The sequence below is a fragment of the Perca flavescens genome, chromosome 15 (assembly GCF_004354835.1).
Source record: "Perca flavescens isolate YP-PL-M2 chromosome 15, PFLA_1.0, whole genome shotgun sequence".
NCBI classification, from domain to species: Eukaryota; Metazoa; Chordata; class Actinopteri; order Perciformes; family Percidae; genus Perca; species Perca flavescens.
Window position 1 is genome coordinate 5059308 of NC_041345.1, and position 18723 is coordinate 5078030.

General features: G+C 41.1%; 1 protein-coding gene across 1 annotated transcript; it reads left to right on the forward strand.

Moving 5' to 3' along the window:
• Window positions 1-1052: 1052 nt before the first annotated feature.
• On the forward strand, window positions 1053-14067 carry shmt1 (serine hydroxymethyltransferase 1 (soluble)). Its single transcript, XM_028600148.1, has 12 exons — window positions 1053-1227; window positions 5056-5184; window positions 7044-7189; window positions 7329-7444; window positions 7581-7741; window positions 10769-10850; window positions 10945-11157; window positions 11268-11381; window positions 11742-11864; window positions 12088-12204; window positions 12400-12510; window positions 13435-14067. Exons 2-12 carry the CDS (start codon window positions 5092-5094, stop codon window positions 13605-13607), a joined length of 1449 nt encoding a protein of 482 aa, XP_028455949.1. The 5' UTR covers window positions 1053-1227; window positions 5056-5091; the 3' UTR covers window positions 13608-14067.
• The last annotated feature ends 4656 nt before the right edge of the window (window positions 14068-18723 follow it).

An 18723-nucleotide genomic window follows, 5' to 3' on the forward strand; every position in this document is an offset into this window, starting at 1 on the left:
GGCCCTGACATCAGCAGTAGATATGATGAAGAAAAAACAAAAGAATTTAGGACAACTGGAGTTAAAGGTAGGTGTGTATAAAGTCTCAGAGTAAAGTTTCAGTCTTAAGTGAACCAAATTATAGAGAATTATAGCATTTTGCTCTTTATTAGTTGAATGATAGAAGGCGTCCCAGCCACACTCCTTATTCAACATGAAACAGTTAATGACTTTGATTAATTCAACATAAATACAACCAAATGTTCATGGTAGTCTGATTTTATCACAATGTAACATCTTTATCAATTATGATGTGCAACACGTATCACATCGGTTCAGCTGTGAAATGCAAGAATTCAGGTGAGTTTGAACTCGAATAAATAATAAAATATAATATTAATATATAAACTTGCCAGGATATGTCATTAATTTTACATACAAAAATGCAATAAGACCTTCAGAGATTGTTCTTTTTAACTTTTTAAAAAATATTTATGAATACTATTAATATATTGTCGGCATAACTAAAGGAATTATCTTACATAATATTTCCACTTGCAGATTTCAATATATTGAGGCATGCAATACTACTATTTATAAGACATAGTTTTTTACACCAAATTCTGTAACCCATCAGATTATGTGACCTGATCAGGAATTCCAGCTTTATTACCACTTAAAATAGCTTTATTTATTTTTAATTTTTTGTTGGCTATATAAAACATATGCAAACAGGAACAAACTTCACGGGACATAGGTTGACAGACTAGCAACCCTTCCCTACAAAGAGGTATCATAGTACAAACTTGGTATCATACTTGATCATATACTCTATCACAAACTGTTAGCCGACTTTATTTCAATAAGGTTACAAACGTTTACATATGTTTACATTAGGTTATTACGTTAACATTATTATTAAACGATGTTCGCTGTGATTTCAGTGTACAGAAATACCATACCAGTCAAATTAAGGGAAATACACACCATACAGTAGGATAAAGAAAGAAGAGAAAGTGTCCACAATGCGAGCAGAGGGTGGCGGTGGTGCACCTGATATGCTGGATAGAAATCTAAAAGAAGAAGATCAAGAGAGCGGATTGGTCAAAAGTTTGGCGGACTTTAGTCCTCTCTAGGGTTCACTTGATCCGTCCATGCTGTGTCCGTGCTGTAGCGCAGCGTCTTCAGCCCCGTGGTCTGGTTTCAGTCCAGTTTAACCAGTGACAGCAGCGTGTCTCCGCTCAACTGGTGAGTTAAATAACTGGTTAATGTTTCGGAGTCACAAGGAAATGTAAACACAATGGAAATGTTTGCGTTGGCAGGTAGAAATAACTTAAAGAAAACATTGCATTGTTTTATTTGGCACTATTTGTTGATGTGTTTGCTCTCCCTGGGTTTTGTAATGGCAGCAGTGACCTGACATGTAACCATAACGTTAGCAGTTTGCCAGCTAGCAACTTTAACTTTATGCTAATGTTAGGTGCTTCTTGTCAAAAGTAGTTAGTTGTTCTATTATTAATTGTTTTCCGGTGGATATTTTAACGCTAGAGATGCATTTTCACAGCTCATCTGACCTGTAAATGTTTAGCAAACGTTTCCACTTTACAATTGGTGTATTCCCTCATTGCTGCTAAGTCTCTGGGTCAGTCGACCAGAGCAGAAAATAACTGTAACTAAAGTCATGAGGCTCGGCTAGCAGCTAGCTGTTGAGCAGCATTTCAACTTTATTTTTGTCCCCGAAGGCGAATTGTTTTTACAGCAAGGCATACAATACATAACAACATCAGACAAACATTACAGAAGGGGTGGGAGGAGGTGTCCTAAATACCAGTCGGCTGGAAGTCCAAGAAGTCCAACAATATTGACTAATGTTTAGTGTCCGATTTTCACAAAGTAACGTTACAAGTCAAGTCCTCTTCAGTTATATAGCTAGCTAGCACATTTAAAAGAACATGCAGAAGTTGACCCAAAGTGCTTTCTAGTTGATGCAGATGGGTTAAGATCTGCTTCAATACAAGTAAACAACATTAAAGAAATAGAAGGTGCATAACAAGCAATAATACAAAACAACTAACTTGATTAAAACCAAAGTCAAGTAAAGTTAGGACAGAAGGAATAAAATCATCAATAGATTAAAAAGCAGTAAGATGGCATTAGAAACAAGTCAAGAGGGGACTTGACCGAAGCCATGGGGCAGCTTCAAACTGAACTAAAAGCAAGTGATAAAAGAAAATTTGATTTAACATTTTCAGTGGTGGAACATGACTTAATGAAGGACCAGCGTCTGTTCCACATCCTAGGAGCACCAACAGAAGGAAAAACTTTGGGTTTTGAGGCATGAGTGCGTCATACATGTATACTGCATCAATAACATCCAAAAAAACAAAATAAAGCCAATGCAGACATGTTGAATACATAATTAGGACTGCAACTAACAATTATTTTCATTATTGAGTAATGTGTTGATTATTTTCTTGATTAATCAATTAGTTGTTGGGTCTATAAAATGTCAGAAAATGGTGAAAAAATGTCAATGAGTGTTTCGTAAAGCCCATGATGACATCCTCAAATGTCTTGTTTTGTCCACGACTCAAAGATATTCAGTTTGCTGTCACAGAGGAGAGGAGAAACTAGAAAATATTAACACTTGAAAGGCTGGAATCAGAGAATTATTTTATTTTTTTCCTTAAAAAAATGACAAACCGACTGAAATAATTGCTGATTAATTTAATAGTTGACAACCAATCAGTTAATCGTTGCAGCTCTATACATAATCAACATCTCATATACTAAAATCAACACAAACCACATCTTATGATCAACTAAACTACATACTTGGTCTAGTGGGTTAGGACTACCTCGTCCTCCCTGGCCCTGTGTTCAGAAGTGAAATGGCTGTGGGCGTGAAGAAGGGCTGCTCGATTATGGAAAGAAATCATAATCACGATTACTTTGGTCAGTATTAAAATCGCGATTATTTAACATGATTACTCATTGACCTTTGGAAATATGGGACGAACATCCTCAGGGGCCGGTTTCACAAAAGCAGAATTTATAAATCCAAGATAAACGATAAAGCGAGGCTTGACCTAGTCTAATCTAATGAACATAAATATAAAAACGCAAAACGTAAAAATCTGTGCAGCCTGGCTTGGTGCGTCTTACGAAGACCAAGCCAGGCTGAGGAGGAGCGACTAGGTCGAGCCAGGCTGAAGTAATTCAGATAGATGCTGCTCGTTCACGGCTATTCTTAACAGACCGCAATGTCGATAATAGATTTACTGATGCTAAAATGGAGAAAACGCATTGTTCATAAATTATACAGAGTGAGCAGTAGCTTTTTGTGGAAGCATGATAACGTGAAACGCATATAAAGCGAAGTGAGGCAGATGATCGCAAACTGGCGAAAGTAGCCTAAAAATATACATTTAACTGACCACTGTTCTGAATTGAAACCATCCTAATCATACCATTCAGTGATTAGGCTGCTAATCATTTACACAAATTAACCTTTGCCTTAAAAGTGAGCAGAAGATAATGTTACTCAGGAAATTTACCATGAAGATCAATTTTCTACAACGCTAGAATATGATGCACAAATCTCTTTCACTCTGTTCCTCCCTCTCTCTCTCATGGGCTAAAATATAAATGTCCTAAGTCATATTAACTTCCACTGCTCGTTTTTAATACAAATTGTACAACTGCTCGTTTTGGCAAATGACAGTGAGTCATTGAATGTTTCAGTTAAGAGCAGTAGTTCATAGATGTATATTTTTAGATATATCATTCTGTCGGTCCGCTATTATCCGCCACGCTTTTTCTCACGTGTTAGGACAAGTTTTCTCCTTTTACATATTATATGCTTTGCTCCCTTGTATAAATGGACATAGAAAAGACACGGAAGAAATTGGACTCTAAAATCTAAAAACTATAAAGATAATTAAGTGATAAATATAATGCACACTGTAAAAATAAATGGAACAGAGTACATTCATCAGTTATTCCCCCCCCCAGCAAAATATAAGGTCAAAAACCATTGGGGTGTCCATCCCTGTTGTTACATGCATGTGCAGTAGTGTACACTAGATAGTTACTGGTCCAGTGAACTAAGGCTATAATTTGGGAGGATTGTACAATTAGGATATGTTCATAAAATTGTACAATCCTCCCAAATTATAGTCCCAGTATACTGAACAACACACATTGTGTGCTAAGAATGCCAATTTATTCAATCCTTTATTGTTAAAGAATACAAAAAAATGAATCAACAAAAAAAATGTAAGGTGCACTTTAGAAAAACACACATGTACAGCACTTTACAGTATATATTGCCCTTAGTAGCTGACTTCATTTAAAACACATTTGGCAACTGTATCAGCCTTTTCTAATTATCTCAACAACTGCCATAATATATTCATCAAACTTCTAACAACAATATGAACAGCAGTCTTCATACAGCAATACAACAGTAATGTAATGTCAAATGAATCATTATTAAAATAATGGTCATACATTTAATTAATAGCAGTACTTAAATGAACAGCAATATGCACCGGTTGTATTTTTTATGCAGGCTGATAACAATAAGGTAAAACCACTGCTGAGTGAAGAGAAAAGGCTCCAGGATTAATAAATCCTGGCTGTTAGCCTGGTCAGGAGCAGGCTAGCTGTAAATAATAAATCTCAATGTTAACTCTGCTTTTGTGAAACCGAGTTGAGGCTAAATTGAGCCAGGATAACTGGGAAATTCCAGCTTAATCCCTTATCTTGGTTTTGTGAAATAGCCCTCTGATAAAGATTTGATAAGTGTGAACACAACTGTAAACTTCATGGAGTACTGATTGTGTATCTAGTTGCCTAATAATCAGTGTTGGCAGTTTGTGCATTTGATTTGTTTATCTTTCTGGGTAATGGTTCGAGGTTTAACTGGTGAGGCCATAGCACTGCTGTACATGTCCTCCTTTATCTGAGGCCTAGGACTGTCCTAATGGATCTGTATGTCAGCTGCACTCACTGTATAATCGTTTTACTAAAAAGATTTAGTCTCACTTGGCCACTGTTTCTATGTCGTTTCAGATTTCCGCTTTTCGTGACCAGAGAAACCGAGAAAGCATGTCTTTAACAAACGGCCACGCTGTGAGCAATGAGACCTGGGTCTCACACAACAAGATGATGCTGGAGCCTCTGTCCGTCAATGACTCAGAGGTTTGTGTTTGGTAGATTTTTAAGAATAAAAGGTCTTATTTACATCAATGTTCTGGAGACGAGTGGTGATTCAGTGGGAGGACATTTTGTTATTTTTGGTTATACAGTGAGGAAAATAAGTATTTGAACACCCTGCTATTTTGCAAGTTCTCCCACTTGGAAATCATGGAGGGGTCTGAAATTGTCATTGTAGGTGCATGTCCACTGTGAGAGACATAATCTAAAAAAAAAAATCACAATATATGATTTTTTTAACTATTTATTTGTATGATACAGCTGCAAATAAGTATTTGAACACCTGTCTATCAGCTAGAATTCTGACCCTCAAAGACCTGTTAGTCTGCCTTTAAAATGTCCACCTCCACTCCATTTATTATCCTAAATTAGATGCACCTGTTTGAGGTTGTTAGCTACATAAAGACACCTGTCCACCCCATACAATCAGTAAGAATCCAACTACTAACATGGCCAAGACCAAAGAGCTGTCCAAAGACACTAGAGACAAAATTGTACACCTCCACAAGGCTGGAAAGGGCTACAGGGAAATTGCCAAGCAGCTTGGTGAAAAAAGGTCCCCTGTTGGAGCAATCATTAGAAAATGGAAGAAGCTAAACATGACTGTCAATCTCCCTCGGACTGGGGCTCCATGCAAGATCTCACCTCGTGGGGTCTCAATGATCCTAAGAAAGGTGAGAAATCAGCCCAGAACTACATGGGAGGAGCTGGTCAATGACCTGAAAAGAGCTGGGACCACCGTTTCCAAGGTTACTGTTGGTAATACACTAAGACGTCATGGTTTGAAATCATGCATGGCACGGAAGGTTCACCTGCTTAAACCAGCACATGTCCAGGCCCGTCTTAAGTTTGCCAATGACCATTTGGATGATCCAGAGGAGTCATGGGAGAAAGTCATGTGGTCAGAAGAGACCAAAATAGAACTTTTTGGTCATAATTCCACTAACCGTGTTTGGAGGAAGAAGAATGATGAGTACCATCCCAAGAACACCATCCCTACTGTGAAGCATGGGGGTGGTATTATCATGCTTTGGGGGTGTTTTTCTGCACATGGGACAGGGCGACTGCACTGTATTAAGGAGAGGATGACCGGGGCCATGTATTGCGAGATTTTGGGGAACAACCTCCTTCCCTCAGTTAGAGCATTGAAGATGGGTCGAGGCTGGGTCTTCCAACATGACCATGACCCGAAGCACACAGCCAGGATAACCAAGGAGTGGCTCTGTAAGAAGCATATCAAGGTTCTGGCGTGGCCTAGCCAGTCTCCAGACTTAAACCCAATAGAGAATCTTTGGAGGGAGCTCAAACTCTGTTTCTCAGCGACAGCCCAGAAACCTGACTGATCTAGAGAAGATCTGTGTGGAGTAGTGGGCCAAAATCCCTCCTGCAGTGTGTGCAAACCTGGTGAAAAACTACAGGAAACGTTTGACCTCTGTACTTGCAAACAAAGGCTACTGTACCAAATATTAACATTGATTTTCTCAGGTGTTCAAATACTTATTTGCAGCTGTATCATACAAATAAATAGTTAAAAAATCATATATTGTGATTTCTTTTTTTAGATTATGTCTCTCACAGTGGACATGCACCTACGATGACAATTTCAGACCCCTCCATGATTTCCAAGTGGGAGAACTTGCAAAATAGCAGGGTGTTCAAATATTTATTTTCCTCACTGTACATGGGGTTGGTGTAAACATTGCCGTTTTCCAGACCTGTAACAAAAATTTATTTTCATTATGGTTTGGTCCAATAATTATTGCATACATGCATTTCTTTCACTTAAGAGCTTGTGTGACGAATTGTTATTGTCCACTGAACAATACAGTATTGGGTGTTTTTAGGTGTTCTCCATCATAAAAAAAGAGAAGCACAGGCAGACGTACGGTCTGGAGCTGATAGCGTCTGAGAACTTTGCCAGCAGAGCCGTTCTTGAAGCTCTGGGTTCCTGCATGAACAACAAATACTCTGAGGGATATCCCGGCCAGAGGTACAGGAATTTTATCTAATTACTTGTGAAATCCCAATGTTTGATTACATCCTATAAGTGCGTTCTGCTTTCTCCTACCTGTTGTTTAATAACAAATAAGAGTAGCAGTAATAATCCGTATGATCCATGTTGTGTTCAGGTACTATGGTGGTACGGAGCATGTAGATGAGCTGGAGAGACTCTGCCAGAAGAGGGCGCTGGAGGCCTATGGTCTGGACTCAGAGAAATGGGGTGTCAACGCGCAGCCATACTCTGGTATCAAGTAGTGATTAAACATATATACAATTCTGTGAATGTTTGGTGTAGAGCCTAATTGATGTGATCATTGTTTAGACTTTCAAACTCTCCCTTTTTTCCACTTGTCATACTTTTGTTTTTGCTTCCCTGTCAGGTTCACCCGCCAATTTTGCCGTCTACACGGCCGTTGTGGAGCCCCATGGCAGGATCATGGGGCTGGACCTTCCTGATGGAGGTCACCTGACACACGGCTTCATGACTGAGAAGAAGAAAATCTCAGCAACGTCCATCTTCTTTGAGTCCATGCCGTATAAGGTACAAAACAATCACATGTGCAACACACACTAATCAAGGAAGTCCTGAAGAGTTGGGTACAAATGTCTCAAAGATGTGAACAGTAACTGTACTGTTGAGGGTAGATATCGCTGAGTAGTCGTGAGCAGGTGTAAACACTCAGGATGAGTCCGAGATGAAGTTTAGAAGATGGGATTTTTATTGTTTTCCCCAAATAAGGCCACGGAGGAAAAATAGTGACACAAAAATTAACAAACTTATGGAAAGCAAACAAAATATATACAGTACAGGCCAAAAGTTTGGACACACCTTCTCATTCAATGCATTTTCTTTATTTTCATGACTATTTACATTGTAGATTCTCACTGAAGGCATCAAAACTATGAATGAACACATATGGAATTATGTACTTAACAAAAAAGTGTGAAATAACTGAAAACATGTCTTATATTTTAGATTCTTCAAAGTAGCCACCCTTTGCTTTTTTGATAACTCTGCAAACCCTTGGTGTTCTCTCAGTGAGCTTCATGAGGTAGTCACCTGAAATGGTTTTCACTTCACAGGTGTGCTTTGTCAGGGTTCATTAGTGGAATTACTTTCCCTTATTAATGGGGTTGGGACCATCAGTTGTGTTGTGCAGAAGTCAGGTTGATACACAGCCGACAACCCTATTGGACAACTGTTAGAATTCATATTATGGCAAGAACCAATCAGCTAAGTAAAGAGAAATGAGTGGCCATCATTACTTTAACAAATGAAGGTCAGTCAGTCTGGAAAATTGCGAAAACTTTGAATGTGTCACCAAGTGCAGTCGCAAAAACCATCAAGCGCTACAACAAAACTGGCTCACATGAGGACCGCCCCAGGAAAGGAAGACCAAGAGTCACCTCTGCTGCTGAGGATAAATTAATCCGAGTCACCAGCCTCAGAAATCGCAAGTTAACAGCAGCTCAGATTAGAGACCAGATGAATGCCACACAGAGTTCTAGCAGCAGACACATCTCTAGAACAACTGTTAAGAGGAGACTGCGCGAATCAGGCCTTCATGGTCAAGTAGCTGCTAGGAAACCACTGCTAAGGAGAGGCAACAAGCAGAAGAGATTTGTTTGGGTCAAGAAACACAAGGAATGGACATTAGACCAGTGGAAATCTGTGCTTTGGTCTGATGAGTCCAAATTTGAGATCTTCGGTTCCAATCGCCGTGTCTTTGTGCGACGCAGAAAAGGTGAACGGATGGATTCTACATGCCTGGTTCCCACCGTGAAGCATGGAGGAGGAGGTGTGATGGTGTGGGGGTGCTTTGCTGGTGACACTGTTGGGGATTTATTCAAAATTGAAGGCATACTGAACCAGCATGGCTACCACAGCATCCTGCAGCGACATGCCATCCCATCCGGTTTGTGTTTAGTTGGACCATCATTTATTTTTCAACAGGTCAATGACCCCAAACACACCTCCAGGCTGTGTAAGGGCTATTTGACCAAGAAGGAGAGTGATGGAGTGCTGTGCCAGATGACCTGGCCTCCACAGTCACCGGACCTGAACCCAATCGAGATGGTTTGGGGTGAGCTGGACCGCAGAGTGAAGGCAAAAGGGCCAACAAGTGCTAAACATCTCTGGGAACTCCTTCAAGACTGTTGGAAAACCATTTCAGGTGACTACCTCTTGAAGCTCATCAAGAGAATGCCAAGAGTGTACAAAGCAGTAATCAGAGCAAAGGGTGGCTACTTTGAAGAAACTAGAATATAAGACATGTTTTCAGTTATTTCACACTTTTTTGTTAAGTACATAATTCCACATGTGTTCATTCATAGTTTTGATGCCTTCAGTGAGAATCTACAATGTAAATAGTCATGAAAATAAATGAAACTCATTGAATGAGAAGGTGTGTCCAAACTTTTGGCCTGTACTGTACTTTCAAGAAAATAAAATCAATTGACTTGGGAGTCAAAACAATCACATAATATAAATATATAACTGTTCACTAATTGACCTTAATTCATCACTCGGAGGACATCCAACCGACTTAAGTCCTACTGCCTCAGGTGTTCTGACAGCTCTCCCCAGAGCAAATACAACTGCTACTCTATATAGCCTGAAGCCCTGCCCCTACAAACTGGCTACATGTGTGTGCAATGCCATACGAACAAGGATGATGCGAAGGTATATATAGGCTACCTACCTGGAGTGGATGAGGCGCATGAGATCTCCCTGCGTAACTCCAGAGTGCACCTTGTGCCACAGGTCTATGGCACAATAGAAGGGACTCACGTCCTGCGATTAGACCCCTGCTGAAGGCTGCAGGGAATCGTGCTACAGGCCGTAGTAGACGGTCGTTGGATCTTAAGGCACATTTGCGTCGGCACTCCCGGTAGTGTCCATCGGGCGCACGGTCTTCACCCCTTCTGACCTGTACAGGTGCGTCTATTTAACCATAAAATTACCCAAAACTTTATCGCAATTCATTATTTATTCGGCAAATAACGTTTCCACCAGCGTTTTATCACAATAAGCCCTATATAAAGAGAAATTCCGATGAGACTGAATGTATAAACTTTGAGTTTGTGTTTCCATAAGCCATTTTTCATTCAATGTCACTTAATTTGCATAAAAAAACGTGTGGATGGAAACATAGCTTGTGATGAGTGTTAAGAGTGAATTCAACCAGAAGATTCCAGCTTAAAAAGTGGCTTTCTGTAACACATTTTACATTTGGAGTCCTGGACCAAGTTAAACAAGGTTAGTCCTCATTAGTGCAAGTATGTGCACATGGCATTGGCCTGTGGCTCCTCGTGAGAGCTGGAAATGATAACAAAAAAGGCTAATTTGACGGAATCTGGGAGTAAAAACAAACAAAACAATGGAAACAAAAAAATCTAATTTTTACAAACTTGAAACCAAAAACCTTATCTGAATCATGTCTCCATATAGGCAACTTTAACTCATCATTTCATCAGGATAATGTTGTATTAATAATGCTTTCCATGGCGTCCTGGGTACATGTTGCTGTTTTGGTCTATTTGATATGACATGGTCTTCTGTTTTTAGGTGAATCCAGAGACTGGCTACATTGACTATGACAGACTGCAAGAAAACGCCCGGCTGTTCCACCCAAGACTCATCATTGCAGGTACTTGTTTACTTTCACACATTTAACCAAATCCATGAAATGAGGATGTGTGAAAACGATCACATTCACCTCCTTCATCCTTTTCCTTCTCCAGGAACAAGCTGCTATTCCCGCAACCTTGACTACGGCCGCCTGAAGCAGATCGCTAATGAGAATGGTGCATATCTGATGGGAGACATGGCTCACATCAGTGGATTGGTGGCTGCTGGAGTGGTGCCCTCACCCTTTGAGCACTGTGACATTGTTACCACGACAACGCACAAGACGCTGCGTGGCTGCCGCGCTGGACTCATCTTCTACAGGAAAGGTAGAACTTGAATATGATGCTTCTGCCATCTTATTTTTCCTTCAATTGAAACTGTGATTTCTCAAGCTTTCCATTTTTCTTCCCTCTGTGTTTCTATTTCCCTCTTCCAGGTGTGCGGAGTGTGGATGCCAAGGGGAAGGAGACTCTGTACAACTTGGAGTCTTTGATCAATCAGGCTGTGTTTCCTGGGCTGCAGGGAGGACCACACAACCACGCTATCGCAGGTACACCTCATTGTTTTCCCTCTTTGACTTAGACGGAAACCCTCTGAAGAGAAAACGCAAAAGTGGCGTTGCGTTCTCACTTTTTATTCCGCGTTTAGACGAGCGTTATGGGGGGGAAATCTGCGTGCATATATATGGTGACGCAAAAGTGTGTTAAATGCGATCCACCAAGTCTTGTGTTGTGTGCCGCAACAAATCCGGACCTGGTGGGTATTGACGGAGCACGCAGCGGAGCCGGTCCGCAGCCGTTCTGCATTCAGTGGAAATCCGGAGTTAGTCCTCTCGGTTTCATCTCGATCGTCATTCAAGTGTGTTAGCTTCTCTCTCATTTAGGTCATGCTTTTTACTGGATGTTCTCAGGTGTTGCTGTAGCTCTCAAACAAGCCATGACACCAGAGTTCAAGACCTACCAGATGCAGGTTCTTGCTAACTGCAAAGCTCTATCCAGTGCCCTTATTGACCACGGCTACAAGATTGTCACTGGTGAGTGCCACTCAAACAAATGGAATTGAAACAGATCTCCAATATCGGTTACCATTGTACAGAAGCAAACTGCATTTATCGCACATGACCTACCATGCTTGATGTCTGTTTTCTTTTACTAATCATATAGTTGAAAAAGGGGGCTGTAATAGCAGCAGGTTTCTGATAGCAGTTCCTAGCTTCACAGTCTTTGAAATTCTAATAATTTTCTCTTCCTGTGTAGGCGGCTCTGACAACCATCTGATCCTGCTGGACCTGCGCAGCAAAGGGACTGATGGAGGACGAGCTGAGAAGGTTTTGGAAGCCTGTGCCATTGCTTGTAATAAGAACACCTGTCCAGGTAGAGTGTGTGTGTGTTTTAGCACCAATATGATATCATACATGGTAGCTTTGTTTGCCTCTTCGTGTGATTAAGTTTGTGGCAAAGTAATCCTCAATGTAGCATTAGATGTAGCCATTGTTAGGGATGATTGTACAGTAAATGCCCTTTTTCCCTACAGAGTGCCACTCTTAATGTTTCCACATGTCTGTATAGGAGATAAGAGTGCTCTGCGCCCTAGTGGTCTGAGGTTTGGCTCTCCAGCTCTGACCTCCAGAGGCTTGGTGGAGGATGACTTCAAGAAGGTGGCTGAGTTCATTCACAGAGGTAATCTTTTAAAGTCCCTTTATATAAAAAAGATGCTTACATTGCCAACATATTCTCTGGGAAATGTGTTTAAACTGAAGTGACTTGACCACTGAATGGGTGCCAAGGTCTTAGGTTATTGGTGCTTTAAATCATACTCTGCCCTAAAGTCTATCCCTTGAGTATTTAAAAATATATATTTTTTACTTAGTTTGATCTGTACAAAAGACTAACTAACTATATAAAGGGTTAATTTAAAAAGTACATTTTAGACAGAGCCAGACTAGCTGTTTCCCTGTTTTTATGCTAAGCTAAGCTAGCCCAGTGCTAGCTGTAGCATTATATTACATTACATGTCATTTAGCTGACGCTTTTATCCAAAGCGACTTCCAATTAAGTGCTTTCAACCTTGAAGGTGCAAACTCCAGACAACAAGAAGTAAGTGACAGTACATTAGTTTTAAATAAGATGGACTACAAAGAGCCAAATGAAAGCACAACTGTAAGTTTTTATTATAGATAGATAGATAGATAGATAGATAGATAGATAGATAGATAGATAGATACTCATCATCACTGCTATAAAAAGAAAAAACATCCAGTCACCAAGCTTAAATTTCTGTGGTGCCTACTGCTAATGGTGGCCAGAAGCTAACTATTCCACATACAGAAACTTGTTCATTACATTCAGCAGTATTAATAAGTTCACCTTGAGATTATGGGTGAATTTTGCAGTGTTTTATCTCTCAATTGCAACAATGAAGCTATGTGAATTTCCTACAGTTTTGATTCACGTCTCTGATTAGCTTCTATCCCTTAGGTTCAGGAAATTGAGGCGTATGAGCGTCGTAGTATTTAGAGCCATCCACCGAAACAAAACATGATTTCACATAATTTCAAAATTCACACAATCTGAATACCCTCCCTGCTCTCCTTCATCCTGCAGGTATTGAGCTGACCTTGGAGGTGCAGGGAAGCCTGGATCCCAAGGCCAATCTAAAGGAGTTCATTCAGGCACTGGCCCAGGGAGAGAAGTTCCAGCAGCGGGTAGCAGAAATCAGAGCAGAGGTGGAGGGTTTCGCTGGCCAGTTCCCCATGCCTGGCCTACCTGAGCTGTAGAGGGCAGCCCTTTAGACTGACAGATGCTGGACTGATGATTATAACAAACATTATAATGCCAAATCTTTGTGGGGTGTGGTATTGTGTGTATATTGGTTTAATCTGTCACTACACAAATCAAAACACTTCCTCATGACTTCACAGCAGTTCAGTTTCAGCTTGGAACAGATTGGTCTTAATGGAAAGATAGATTTACAGACTTTATGGTCATCCAATTATCCAGTGTTGCTACAGTGCCTTGTTGTTTGAGATAGGGTTTTGTTTTCTGCTGTGGCTTTGGATCTCTGTTATGATCACATTTAAGCTTTAATCTAGTCAGAAATCACCATTTCTTTTGTATTAAATGTACAATTCCAAAGTTTTGTTACAGACAGTACTGCAGATTTAAACATGAAGTGTGACTGTGACATTCATACATAAGCATCCTGTATAGAGAATTAATACAATTGAATGAAACTGCTACTGTGTATGATCTTTCAATTCAACTGCAAACTGGTGCTGACATTTTTAAATCAAAACCTTCAAAATGTACGTTCTTTCCTGGAGATAAATAGGGTTCATCATGAGAGACACCTCATGGATCATGGTTAAAAACACTGCTTCACGGTTTTTAGATGCAGCATGTGCTTTGAGCTACATCATCATCATCCACCTTTATGTAGTTCTCAGAAGCACAATTGAGGGCAAGCCCTCCTTTTCAATGTAACTGAGATTACAGAAAATAAAAACACAATGATGCTATTAAAAAAAAAAAATGTTTTGGGGAAGTTATTACCTTTTTGTACTTGTTTTTTCTTTTACAATGTTAATTTCTCCCCAAATTAATATTGATGAATTAATTTAAATCCGCAGAAATGACACCATGATGTGTAGTAAGCTGGTAGTGAGTTTGCCAAAGAACTCGATGATCGTTTAGTCTAGTCTTAATGCGTCAGGTCAGAGGTCAGTCTGCGGCTGCTCGCCTTCCATCCATCCACTGAGAACAAGGAGCAGTTCGTGACAAACAACAAGTCCTAGCCCGAATAATGTTCGGCTGTTTTCTTTAAAACGGTCCCATTAAGACACAAAGAACATCAGCTATTGTGGTTTCTCATCAGGGACCTCGCCGATTGATGTTAGCTTATCGGTTAGCCACTTTAGCTGGCTGTCGCAGAAAGTACCAACGTTAGTTGGCTACCTCAGTGGTTCCCAACCTGGGGTCCGGGCACCCCCAGGGGGGGCGGCAAAGATCACAGGGGGGGCGCGAGTCTTTATCTGGTTTGAGGTTGAGGTAAAAAAAAAATGTTTTGCACATGTTAAACAAATTATAATACACTAGAATATATAATGTATACAAAAGTCTGTATGAAAACTATATATTTTGTTGTATCCTCAATTTTCCTGCCCCACGGCATCACTATTTTATGAATGAAACATGCCGGAGAAACAGTGCTGATAACTCCTCTGTATCAAAAAAGAAAGAGAGGCTCTATCTCGAGAGTTACCTCAACTTCGGTTTTGGGTGGGGGCTCAGCTTTTCTTAGACATGAGTAGGGGGGGCGCCAAGGAAAAAAGGTTGGGAACCACTGGGCTACCTGGCGAGCTCAACCTTAAACCGGCTAATCTAAACTGATATTTTTTGTGGTGATGGGCGAACGGAGCCTTGTGAAGCCTCTGAAGCTTCTTCCTGATTGTATCGCAAAATGATCCGAAGCATCAAAGCATCGAAGACAACACAGTGACATCTGGTGGTCAGCAGAAATGACAGCGGCTATGAACTCGACACAGGCAAACAAAGCTTATAACGTGAACATAGGAGAGACCGAATGGACACATGCACATGGAATGACATGACTGAACTTGAATTAAATGACATGAACATGACATGACTGAATTAAAAATATAAAGCCTTGACTGAACGTTTGAATATAACATAATGATATAAACTACTGTGATAAGGATTTGAATGTAAGGATGTTTAAATACGGCTAAATATGAATTAAATAAACTGCAGCAACAATGCCACCTTCTACCGCTACGTATAATTACGTACAGGTGTATGTAGGCTAATTGATAAGTTAACCAAATACATTGCAAGCCACTCATATACCCCGCGATGTTCCAGTGAATTGTAACGGGCCGTTGGTAAGCACGCAGTGACATGAAGCGAAGCTTGTGAATGCTTAGCCTACTAAACGTGCCTTTTTAATTGTTTTTCTCGTCTCGCAACATAGCCTACGTTGGAGGAAAGGCAACGCTGATGCCTGAGGTATGATTCCCACTACCGTTACATATGGAGCAGGTGTATCATGCTTATTATAGCTGTATGACAAACACGTGTCTAGTTTATTCCGCAATAATTCTTGCAACAAAGTTGTTTTACTACAATTATTGCTGAGTAACCTAGACACATGGCAACACGTTTTGAGCAGCAACCAAATATAGAATTAAAAATAAAGTTGCAGCAGAGGCATAGGCTATATACAGGTTTGCCACAATTCAGAAAGCATAAAGGGGTTTGTGGAAAGTGCTTGTGATACAGGTCTATGTGAAATACAAGAGGTCGTTTGTGTGTAAGTGCTTGTGTACAAAGGAGGTTTGGGGAAGGTGCTTGTGCAGTAACGGGGATTGTGAATGACCGTTTGGGGAATGCTTATTCTGTACTTGTTTTCCTTTCCAGATTTTTATTGAGAAACAAAATGTGTTCTACGGTGCTGGGTTTGAGGCGGTTTCGTCGGCTGCTGACTACTCCCCCAGCCTTGGAGAAGACCCTCTCACATGGCACTGAGGATGCTGGAGTGCACAGATAGCGCATGGCTATTTGAGAGACATGTGGAAAGACAAGGTGGTGCCTTTCCCAGTATTTAAGAGGGTCCTCTGACCTAGGCAAATGTGCGTCTTTCAAATACCTGTAAGCAGAAGGAAAATACAATTTATTTCATTATAATTCTTCTTATGTCTGTAGGGAAACCACCAATCACAACAATTTACCTCTGGACCTCGGCAATGGCACTGGCTGTTGCGTTGGAAACACGTTGTGTGCCAACGTGGCTGTCAAGCAGGCCCCAGAGATTGTCCTCCTGCTCTGAAGACACCTGTGAGGATGGTGGTGGTGGTGGTGATGGTGGTGGAATGAAGTTTGCACATTCCCTGGTGAGTCTCTCCACCGCAGCCTGAGACGAGTTTGCACTGCAGAACCCCATCTCCTTGTACCTGGGGGTTCAAAAGAATTTCCACACAGAGAGCAGTCATTTTTGCGACAATGCCAAATTTATCATTGAGTACTTTACCTGGGGTCCACAAGAGTTGCCACACTGAGAGCAGTCATTTTTTCAACAATGGCAAACTTGTCATTTAGAGTGCTTTGCACATTACTGGCCAGTTTCTGCGCCAATGGGTTTGCCATTGTTGTACACAGTCTGCCAGTACGATGTCTTAACATCTTAACCATGGGAATGACTGTGGAGCCAGACACTCGTTTTTCTTCAGACAATTCGACAGTGGCCAGGTGGAATGGCTTCAGAACCAGCAGACACTGCTGGATAGACTCGTATTCTTCTGCTGAAAAGGGAGTGATGTCATTGGTCAGATTAGCCAAAGTTGCTCCCAAAGGCTCTCGCAGGTCATGGATCCTCTGCAGCATGGCATAGGTGCTATTCCACCTTGTATCCACTTCTTGGATTGGCTTCAGCAGAGGTCTACCCATCTGTAGCTGGATTTCGCACAGTTTTTCCTTGGCAGTTGTGCTGCATTTAAAAAGATGTACAATGCGGCGTGCACGAGACCGCATTTCTTCCAGCTCAGGGGTTAGAGCAAGGGATCGCTTCACCACAAGGTTTAAACGTGCGAAACAGGGGACATGGCGGAGATGTAACAGATTAGCACATGTAATCATGTTTGACGCACAGTCGGTCACCAAGCTTGTTACCTTCCCTGTAATTCCCCAGTCTGTCATAAGGGCTAATTTTGCTTCAGCGATGTTAGCTGCTGTGTGCGTGTCAGGGAACTTCCTCACTCCTAAAAGCACAGTGGAAAGCTTGGTCTCTGCAGTGACATAGTGGCACGTTACTGCCAAGTAGGCATCCATGTTTATAGATGTCCACATGTCTGCAGTCAGGCTTACTGTGGATGCCTTCCCGAGCTCAGCCACAGCCTTCTCCTTGGTGTCTTCATATTTTTTCTGCAGTATTGCCTTCAAGGTCTTCCTCCCAGGGATAACATATGTGGGATCCAGGAGATTAACAAAGGCCTTGAACCCTGCATTCCCCACAATGCTCAGTGGCTGGGCATCCACCACCACCATCTCCAGCAAGGCTTCATCCAGCTCCAGTTTCCTGGACACTGTCACACAAGAAGCATCATATGAATGACAATATTAATTCAGTAATTATTCATTACTTTGTTATTATGCAGCAAATGTATTATGTATATAAAATATATATCTGACAGTTGCTTTTTGTGTGTTTGCATGTTTTAAATGTGAATTCTGAGCCTTATCAAATAATACATTCTGCCAGTGTTTGGGACAAACAACGTAGCCATGAAGTAGGCCTAGCATAATGTTTGAAGAAAGACACCACAACTAAAAACTGAAGTGAGCATTGTGTTTGAATTAGGTGACATTAAAGGATATAAAGCGATCAAGGGTGGCGATCAAGGTGATTTCTGCAAGGAGTGAGGACTGCAGCTAGTGATATCCTCTCGCCCAGTTTGGTGCGTGTTCCTTCCTGGTGGGGTGAGACAAGATTAACAGGCTGTGTGTTGTTGATCATAATAATGAAACGACATGAAACAAACCAAACGAAGGACCGGAATGAACATTGAATGTTGGCGCTGGGTGGAGCATTAGATGTTGCAGCTGCTGCTGCTTCGTGTTTTGCACGGAGGTGCCTCAACATTGAAGATGTATTATTGTTGTTTGCAGTGGCGCAAAAAGTGGGTATGCGCTATATGCGGCGCATAGGGGCGCAGTACCGTGGGGGCGCCAAAGCGATGGTAAAAAAAAATAATAATAAAGTTACAAATATTTGTTTTGGTGTTTTCTATATGTAGCTGCTTTTGTGCGTTTCTAAATAATTTCTGCATTTCCTCAATGTTCCTCAATTCCATCATAGATGAAAAGAGGGAGCGGGGGGGC